Raw genomic sequence first — 10843 nt, 5'->3', positions numbered from 1 at the left:
TTGATTAACCATTTTAAACAATTAGTAAAATGGTTTTAAAAATTCTACTGCAGAGGCAAGTTTTGTGATCAGTGCTTACAATGATCATGCAGATGTGACAATCAATGCTTAAATTAGCATTACCAAATAAATTGGAACTATAAGCTTTTCACCAATTACATTTCGCCATCCCCACCTGTCCCATAATAACACTCACGATTCAACTGTCCAAGTTTTAAAATCATACTGCCAATGGACATTTTTAAGGTGACAAGGGTTATGGAGAGAAGGTGGGAGGTTGAGAGGGAAAGATCAGCCATAATTGAATGGCGGAGTAGACTTGATGGGCCGAATGGCCTAATTCTGCTCCTAGAACATATGAACTTGGGTAGCAGCGAATACAGAATTCTTATACAATTGCTCATGTAAAAAATAATAATTTACTTTGGACGTGCTTCTAGACTGAGCAGCAGCATTCTTAGCTACTGGATACAGCTTAAAAAAGCCCACCAGTAAATTTGGTGGTGAATGTTACAACCACATTCCACATTCTGTTTGGTTTGCACTAGGCTGCAATGCAAGTTATCCCAAAGAACCCTAACAATGCAGGTTCAATAGACAGATGCCTCAGCCAGTTTGGAAACAATTAAAGACATTTTTAATTTTAAAATCATTTACAAATACTATGGAGAAGTACAAAATAAATCTGACCTTTTATTACTTTGGTAACACTGTTTACGCTTAGAAATCCTGAACATTATAAAGCTCTGTTCCAGCGTTAGTTGGCAGAGGAATGGAACATTAAATTTTCTATGGACATATTCAAGACTCGACTTTTACGTCTCCACAAACCATGACAACTCCCGAATTATCCCAGCCCAAAGTATTCTGAAATTAAGCCGTCCTATGGAACCAATCTATTTTCACGAACATACACGAGATAAAAAATATGGAGCATATCTAAATTGGCACTGAGAACCACTTCAACCTTAATATGAACTTAATTTTAAATTAGAAAAGACTACAGTAAAACACACAAAAACAACATTAATAGTCCTGCCCAATTCTAAATAAGCATAACCAAATCATATAGATCAACAAATTTCATTCTTGATTCATTGTCTGAATGAGGTTAACTGATCAAAGCTTCTGGGTTAAAAATAATCCCAAGAATTTGTTTGCTAGAAAAGTGGGTGAGAGAAAGTATGAAGATACGAGCTCGGTCAAGTTTTGCTCTTAACACAATGGATGATAACGGCAAATGTCAATAGACTGCGGAAATTGCAGAGAGTTGCAGGTGCAGCCCAGTCGATCACGCAGACCAGTATCACAACACTTACTTCATCTACACTTTAAGCTGCCTTGGAAAAGCAGACAACATAATCTAAGACTTGTCCCACTCCGATTACTACTTGGTATCCCTGCGCCCGTCCAGCAAAAGGTACAGAAGCTTGAAAGCATGCACCACCAGACTCTGGGACAGCTTCTTCCCCTCTGTTGTCAGGCGTCTAGATGGTTCTTCCATAAATTAGGGTACTGTTCAATTCACCTCTATCCCATTGGACTTTTTCTAAGGAACTGATGTGCCTCAATGCTGAGAACCATATTTTGCACATTTTATCTTTGCTTTTGTTTCATATATTGTACTTGACTTGTTTGACTTGAGTGTATTTTTGTATAGAGTTATTTGATCTGTTTAGATAGCATGCAAAACAAAGCTGTTCACTGTACGTCAGTACACATGACAATAATAAACCTAAACCTAAAGGCAAGATCAAAGTCACCATCCACTGAGATGTTCATCATGGAAAATGACCGGTCTCCATTTTCTGCAAAGACTTTTTCAAATGAAGAAAGATCAGTGGGAAAATTACCGAATGGTTCTTGGGACTAACAAAATTTACCCCTTGCAAGGAAACAATATTTACAGCAGGGAAAATGGAAGAGCAGACAGCTTGTAAAAAAGGTTATAATCAAAAAGATTAAAAACCTCCATTTGGGGAAAAAAACAAATGTTACCTGACAAGAGCAAGCCCATACGAGAGTACCAGTTCACTGGATGCAGTTTCCCCTGCGTGATCATGAAGCTTGCAAAGAATTAGGTTTGCAGTGCATTCCACAGCAAGTGGGGTGCTATTGCCATACCTGAAGAAATAAAAAGTGAACTGCCATCAAGAGTCATAAAATAAGTTGCCAATGATAATGACAGCATAACCAAAGTTTTGTAAATCTTCAATGTGTCATTCTGATTCTTATAATGCCCCGACCGATCATGGCAAGCATACCATACATCATCTTTAACACTCAGGTGGCTACTTTCACGGAGTTAGAGAGTACTTAACTGTACATCAGTGTCAATACTGTTAAGGGTCCTAACATGACCTGTATAATTTCCCTTTACATTTGACCATTAAAGTGTAACACCTCACACTTGGCTGGCTTAAACTTCATCTGCCATTTCTCTGCGCACACCCTTTCATCTGCCATCACAACCAACGTCGGGGCACCCCAGGGTTGTGTGAGCTCAGCTATGCTGTTTACCATTTATACTGATGATTGTCATACAGATACACCAAATCAATATATTCTAAAATACTCAGATGATACAGTTCTATTATCTCTTTTAAGTATCTCAGACAACCCCGGGCTGCACCAATTCGGCGTGAACAAATTGGTGGAGTGGATTGAAAATAATGCCCTTGAGGTTAACATAAAGAAAACAGAAGAGATTGTATTTGTATCACCATCTGACTCTCATAGTTTCACGTTACCAATAATAAAAAAATCAAGCAGGTGTCTTCACTTAAATACTTGGGGGTAACGATAGACTATCAGTTATCATGGAATAACCACATTGATAAGATTTGCAATAAGACAAAACAAAGAATCTGGTTTCTCCGCCGACTAAGATCATTTGGAGTAAGTAAACAAATCCTTTTATTATTTTTTACTGCCGCGATAAGTAATGTTCTGCAGTATTGTAACGCTACTTGGTACAAGAGTCTGTCTGCCACTTCTAAATCAAAACTGCTCAAACAAATAAAAATTTGCTCAAAGATTGTAGGTCAACCACTACAAAAATTGTATCTATCATCCTACCTTAAAAACATACTAAGGATGGCCATTAACATTTCCTAAGCTTAGAATGCTTTCAAGAGAGCTAGATAGGGCTCTTAAAAATAGCAGAGTCAGGGGATATGGGGAGAAGGCAGGAACTGGGGGGGGGGGGGGGGGGTGTACTGATTGGGGATGATCAGCCTTGATCACATTGAATAGCGGTGCTGGCTCGAAGGGCCGAATGACCTACTCCTGCACCTATTGTCTATTGTCTAATGAGGGGCTCTTTTGTGCACCAGTCAATCCTTGAACTAAACACGGTGCTTAATAAAACGTACGCTGACGGGCCATAAATGTGGTCTTCTGTTATTGTAATGTCTTGTCGAATGTGGGTATTTTGGGATCGTGTCTTGATATCTTGATGCATGTCTTTTTTCGCCCCCTTGTCTTTTTTAGTGATGCTGTAAATGGAGCTTCTGTGATGCAAAACAAATTTCAGACTCGCTCTGACAATATTATCGTATCGTATCGTATAACTGTAATTGATCTATATCCTTCTGCATCCTTTGACAGCTTTCTTCATTGTCCATAACTCTGCCAATATCTATGTTATCTGCAAACGTATAACCAATCCATCTACGCTTTTGTCCAAGTCATTTACATGAAGTTCGGCTTTTCAAATGGATATAACTAGAGTAATGTAATCGGGAAAAATATTCGCTTATATGGACCGAATTAGTGTTAACATAACTTTGTTTGGGAATGAGAAAACTACCCAAAAGTTACTTTTGAAAATGACAACCAGTAAAAAAAAATTGTCTTGGATTCAAACCGTATTGGGGACAAATAAAATTGTTTCCATGTAACATCCCCACAGTACAGTTGATAAAATGGCTAAGTACCTGCCTCAACTACCTCCTCTGGTGGCTTGTTCCATATATCTAATACGCTCTGTGTGAAAATGTTGCTCTTCAGGTTCCTATTTAATCTTTCCTCTATCACCTTAAAACGATGTCCTCTGGTTCTCGATTCCCCTACTCTGGGTAAATGACTGTGCACTCCATCTATTCCCCTCATAACCTGATACACCTCTAAACGATCACATCTAATCCTCCTGTGCTCCAAGGGATAAAGTGCTAGTCTGCCCAAACTCTCCCTATAGCTCTGACCCTCAAGTCCTGGCAACATCCTTGTAAATCTTCTATGTATTATTTCCTGCTTAATGACAACCTTCCGATAGAAGGGTGACCAAAACCTGAACACAATACTCCAATGGTGGCCTCACAAATGCCTTATATAACTGTAACGTCACAACTTCTACACTCAATACCCTGACCAATGAAGGCCGATATACCAAAAGTCTTCTTGACCACCTTTTCTACTTATGACACCACTTTCAAGGAACTGTGTACCAACACTCCTCTATCACTCTGCTTTACAACATTCCCCAGAGTCCAGCCATTCACTGAGGATGTCAGGCCTTGGTATGACTTCGCAAAATGCAACACCTTGCACTTATCTACATTAAACTCCACTAACCATTCTTCAGCCCACTTGACCAACTAATCAAGTTGTAATTTTTGATAAATATCTTCACTATCCACAATACCACCCACGTTAATGTCATCTGCAAAATTACTTATCATGCCTTTTACATTCTCATCCAAATCATTGACAGGAACCAGCATCTGCAGTTCCTTCCTGCACGTAAGGTCATCGGGTCAAAGGGCGTGACGCACGGAGCAGCTCAATCCATGTGGAGGACATGACAGCCTACGGCATACACTGTTAATACACGAAACGCGTACTTTCCTACCTATTAAAAAACGCCAAAATGGTCAATTTTTGCGCTGTAAATAATTGTGGAAATCGGGGTAACCGTGAGACATTTATCCTTCAGAATTCCAAAAGTGAGGAGAATGATGGTAGAGAGAAGCGACAGCTGAAGGGATAACTACAGCTAAAGTGGTTGGCGAACATTGGCCGTGCAGATATCAAGATTGAAAATATCGGGAATTATCGCGTTTGCTCACTGCATTTCATCAACAGTAAGGCATTAGTCGTGTTTTTTCTTGATTCCTTTGGTATCGAAAAAGTTTCAGAAGTGATAAATATGTCTGTAAAATTTTAAAATCACCCATGGTTCTCAAGTGAGTTTTTACATGCAAAAAGAAAAACGCTTCTGAAGCTAAATTTATCATTAAAAAAATCTCCAGACTTACAAGTGGTGTATGGAAAAGGAAGTTTTCTATCATTATGCTATTGAGATGTACCTTTTGGCAAGTAATAATATGTCTTGACAGCTTAAACACCCACTACCTTTCAAAGGTATTATCAATTTGCTGAGGTTGATTATGTCCAATTAACAGCTAACAATTATGCCATTCCTTGGCATGCATCTGAGTAAAATGTAATTCAAAACCCACGTATGGTTTGCGACTTTTTTTAAACGAGAAATTTAGCTTCAGAAGTGTTTTCTGCTGGAATAACTCAGCAGGACAGGCAGCATCTCTGGAGAGAAGGAATGGGTGTCGTTTCATGTCGAGGCCCTTCTTGCATGTGCAAGGATCAGCACATCCAAAGATACAGGTGTCAGAGGTTATGGGGAGAAGGCATGAGAATGGGGTTGGGAGGGAGTGTGTATGAAGGAGCTGCAGATGCTGGTTTAAACCAAAGATGGACCTTCTTCAGACTTTAGACTTCAGTCTGAAGAAGGGTCTCGCCCGAAACGTCACCCATCCCCTTCTCCCCCTCTATAGAAACTTTTGTCTCCTTATAGAAACTTACAAAATTCTTAAGGGGTTGGACAAGCTAGATGCAGGAAGATTATTCCTAATGTTGGGGAAGTCCAGAACAAGGGGTCACAGTTTAAGGATAAGGGGGAAGTCTTTTAGGACCGAGATGAGAAAATCATTTTTTACACAGAGAGTGGTGAATCTGTGGAATTCTCTGCCACAGGAAGGTAGTTGAGGCCACAGTCCATTGGCTATATTTAAGAGGGAGTTAGATGTGACCCTTGTGGCTAAAGTGTATGGAGAGAAGGCAGGTACAGGATACTGAGTTGGATGATCAGCCATGATCATATTGAATGGCGGTGCAGGGCCGAATGGCCTACTCCTGCACCTATTTTTCTATGTTTACATGAGAGCCATGATATGAATGGTGGAGTTGACTTGATGGGCCGAATGGCCTAACTCTGCTCCTATCACTTGTCATCAGCCTGCAAAATGATCTGTGTGGGTTTAGGTTGGAACGAGAAACCAAGTCACCCCGACTTAACCACGGAGTCTTCTCCCTCCCAGCCCCTGCCTTCCATCCTTCCTTCCTTCCATCACCACAGGAGTGACCTGACCGAGCCTCGCCTCGCCTCCCGCACCTGCATTTCCAGGCGGAGATCCTGTCCAGCGCCTGCCGCTGCAGCTTGCTGTCGCCGCAGTACAGGTACTCGATCACCTGGTCCCACTCGGCGCGGTTGATCCAGGCCACCAGTTGCTCCGGCCTCCCGCCGCCTCCTCCTCCCCTCGCTCGCGCTCTCGCTCCCATGGCAGCGGCAGCAGCAGCAGCAGCGTCGGTCCCAACCCGGCCCGGCCCAGCGCCAACGAGGCAGGCAGGCAGACGGGGGGACAGGGGCGAGGGTGGTCTCTGCACGGCCACGCGGTGTTGCACCGAGATGGGTCCGATGTGGACGCGGTTGTCGGAGACAGAAGGTTCCGGGGCTGATGAGGATTGTTCTTGTTTAAGAAGGAACTGCAGATGCTGGAAAATCGAAGGTAGACAAAAGAACTCAATCAATAACCTGTGCCTGCCTTCTCCCCATATCCCTTGACTCCACTAGCCCCTAGAGCTCTATCTAACTCTCTCTTAATCTCTTAATGCCGCATAATGATTGTTAGAAGCGCTGAGGACAGGGAATCAACTTTTCCGACCTTTTATTTGTCAGACGGTCCTCTTGCTGTGTGTGAGGAAATTAAATACCTAGGTCATGTCATATCCGATGACTGGACGGATGACAAAGACCTCTACCGACAGCGCTGTAAAATTTATCTTCAAGCTAACATGCTTATAAGGAAGTTTTCTATGTGCTCTGACTCTGTGAAGTGTTCCCTGTTCAGAACCTACATCACACAGTTATATACTGCTCAATTATGGTCTAACTATAAGAAAAAGAGTATGCAGAGGCTCAAGGTAGCATGCAATGATGCAATGAGGTTGCTGCTTCGTGTCCCTAGATGGCATATTGCCAGTCAATTGTTTGTGTCTACTAGAGTGCCAACCTGTGAGGCACTCTTAAGACAGCTGATGTTTAGTTTTATGTGTCGCCTGGACAAGTCAGAGAACCACATAATTGAAGCCCTAGTCAGCCCTCTGAAAAGCTGCTATAGATCCACTTCTAGGCTAAGACGGCATTGGTGCAATAGCTTGTATATCTTTTAGGCTAATATGCAATTTTTTAATGTATTTTTGTATCTCCTTATACTGTATGATGTGTTACATGGACCTATGTCTGAAATAAAGCTTTAATCTTAAATCCATCCAGTGACTTGGCCTCCACTGCCCTCTGTGGCAGGGAATTCCACAAATTCACAACTCTCTGGGTGAATAAGTTTTTTTGGGACATGACAATAAAGCACTTTTGACTTTTGATTCCAGCACTGTGACAATCCCCTGTGTCTCGACCTTTCTATCAAACAAGAACAATCCTCAGGTACACAAAACAAAATGCTGGATAAACTCAGCGAGTGCAGCAGCATCTATGGAGCGAAGGAAATAGGCAACGTTTCGGGCCAAAACCCTTCTTCAGACTTTATGTAGTTTAAATTATAACTATTCTAAACACCTTATTTTGCTTCTTCATTCTATTTCCTTTGTTTGATAGAAAGGTCGAGACACAGGGGAGATTGCCACAGTGCTGGAATCAAAAGCCAAGAGTGTTTTATTTGTCATATGTCCCGAATCAGCAAATCACCCGTACACTAGTTCTAACCCTACACACTGGGGCCAATTCACAGCAGCATTTAAATTAAAGTTTAGAATAAAGGGGAGGTCATTTAAGACTGGGGAGAGAAAAAAACGTTTTCACCCAGAGAGTTGTGAATTTATGGAATTCCCTGCCACAGAGGGCAGTGGAGGCCAAGTCACTGGATGGATTTAAGAGAGAGTTAGATAGTGCTCTAGGGGCTAGTGGAATCAAGGGATATGGGGAGAAGGCAGGCACGGGTTATTGATCAGCCATGATCGCAATGAATGGCGGTGCAGGCTCGAAGGGCCGAATGGCCTCCTCCTGCACCTATTTTCTATGTTTCTATGTAAGTGGCATGGTAGTGCAGTGGTAAGTGGCATGGTAGTGCAGTGGTTGAGTTTCTGCCTCGCAGCGCCAGAGACCCAAGTTTGATCCTGACTCTGGGTGCTCTCTGTACGGAGTTTGTACGTTCTCCCTGTGACCGTGTGGGTTTTCTCCGGTTGCTCCGGTTTCCTCCCACTTCCCAAAGACGTGCAGATTTGTTGGTTAACTGGTTTCTAGTAAAATGTCCCTGGTGTGTAGGATGGAACGTGTACTAATGATCGTTGGTCGGCGCAGAATTGTTGGGCCGATGGGCCTGTTTCCATGCTGTATCTGAAATTCTTACTTGCAGCAGCACAACTGAGCAAAACACAGTCCCGGAGGAACTCATTGCATCAGGCAGTGTCATTGGAGGGAATGGACAGGTGATGTTTTAGTTTGAGACCATTTTTCAGACTGAGAAAGATGGAACAGAGGTGAGGGTGGGACAAAGTCTGGCAAGTGACAGGTGAAGAGACAAAGAACTGCAGATGTGTAAGAAGGAACTGCAGATGCTGGTCTACACTGAAGATAGATACAAAAAGCTGGAGTAACTCAGCAGGACAGGCAGCATCTCTGGAGAGAAGGAATCGGTGACGTTCCGGGTCATGACCCATGCAATGCTGGTTTATACCAAAGTTACACACAAAGTGCTGGAGTAACTTGGCAAGTTTGGGCAGCATTTCTGGAGAAAAAGGATGTGTGATGTATCATGTCTGGACTACTGGAGTCTGAAGAAGGGTCCCGACTTGAAATGTCACCTATCCTTTTCATCCAGAGATGCTGCCTGACTCGATTAGTTACTCCAGCACTTTGTGTCGATCTTTAGTGATAGATGAATGCAGGTTAGGGGATGATTGTCAAATGGGTGGAGTAAGTGACAAAGGCTAGAGGTGATAAGGAGAGGTCGGACAAATTTTTATTGTTTTCTCTGGAACGTGAGAGGCAAAGGGGAGATCTGATGGAATTGTATAAAATTATGAGAAGCATAGATAGGGTAGACAGTCCCTCTCCCATTATCCTCTCCCCACCATCCCACTTCCAGTCTATCTTCACGGTGCGTTCCATCAGGCAGGCTAGAAATATCGTCAAGGATGTCTACCACCGTGGGTGTATGAAATAGGAGTAGAATTAGGCCATTCGGCCCATCAAGTCTACTCCGCCATTCAATCATGGCTGATCTATCTCTCCCTCCTCACCCCATTCTCCTGCCTTCTCCCCATAACCTCTGACATCTGTACTAATCAAGAATCTGTCTTTTATTTTTCAGTATTCTATATTCTGAGAGAAGATAGAAGAGCTTGAAAGCATAGGCGTCCATACTTAAGTATCATTCTGCAACAGTGCTATCAGTACTGCATTTGGTTATTCCGTTATTGTACTTTACCACATGCACAATTTCAGATTGCACAATAATCTTCTAACATTCTGCTGTTTTACATTTGTGGTATTTATTTTTGTATTTATCATTGTTGTATGTATCCTGTTTACTCAGTGAGCTTTATGTGAACAAAGAATTGTATTGCACCCTGGTGCATATGACAAGAAATTAAACTAATCCAAAACTAATATAAACTACATCTAATATAATCTGTGAATCTCCTGCTCCATCACCTTCCTCTTCCATCCAAAGTCTTGGGTAATAGAAGTCTCCGATGATCTTGAGAGAAAGCTGATTGTATTTTGTCCTCCCTTCCCAAATAACAGTAGGCTGAACAAGTCCAACAACTGCACAAATTTAAATTCCTGTTTGAGCACCTACCCAGGTATGTATCACAAATTGGCACTTGAAATTATAATTATCTGAAGAAGGGTCTCGACCCGAAACGTTGCCTATTTCCTTCGCTCCACAAATGCTGCCTCACCCGCTGAGTTTTTCCAGAATTTTTGTCTACCTTCTGAAATTATTATTAGTTCTTCAGCAAAAAACAAATTGCTCAAAGGACTCAGCGGATCAGGCAGCATCTGTGGAAGGAAATGGACAAATTATGTTTTGTAGGACTTACACAGTGAATTGGGAGTGTTGTAGAGCAGAGGCATCTAGGAGTGCAGGTTCCTGGTTCCTTGAAGGTTGAGACGCAGGTAGATAAGGTGGTCAAAAAGGCCTTTGGCACATTGGCCTTCATCAGTCAGAGTATTGAGTATAGAAGTTGGGAGGTCATGTTGCAGTTGTATAAGACGTTGGTGAGACCGCATTTAGAATATTGTGCTCAGTTCTAGGCACTATGATACAGGAAAGATATTGTCAAGCTTGAAAGGGTTAAGAGAAGATTTACAAGGGTGTCACCAGGACACCCTTGTAAATCACAAGGGTGTGAGCTATTGGGAAAGGTTGAGTAGGCTGGGTCTCTATTCCTTGGAGCGTAGGAGGATGAGGGGTGGTCTTATAGAGGTGTACAAAATCATGAGAGGAATAGATGCACAGAGTCTCTTGCCCAGAGGAGGGGAATTGAGGACCAGAGGATATAGGTTCAAGATGAAGGGGAA

General features: G+C 42.3%; 1 protein-coding gene across 1 annotated transcript in view; it reads right to left on the bottom strand.

Moving 5' to 3' along the window:
- Positions 1 to 6661, bottom strand: part of las1l (LAS1 like ribosome biogenesis factor) — a 39398-nt gene extending 32737 nt beyond the window's left edge. The window contains 3 exon segments of the mRNA XM_033030708.1: positions 701 to 719; positions 1990 to 2124; positions 6413 to 6661. Coding sequence (XP_032886599.1) covers positions 701 to 719; positions 1990 to 2124; positions 6413 to 6579 — 321 coding nt within the window. The 5' untranslated portion in view covers positions 6580 to 6661.
- Between the last annotated feature and the right edge of the window lie 4182 nt (positions 6662 to 10843).

Source organism: Amblyraja radiata, chromosome 12 (genome assembly GCF_010909765.2).
Source record: "Amblyraja radiata isolate CabotCenter1 chromosome 12, sAmbRad1.1.pri, whole genome shotgun sequence".
NCBI lineage: Eukaryota > Metazoa > Chordata > Chondrichthyes > Rajiformes > Rajidae > Amblyraja > Amblyraja radiata.
Note: the sequence above shows the minus strand (reverse complement) of the source record. Positions and strands in the feature narration are given on the sequence as shown.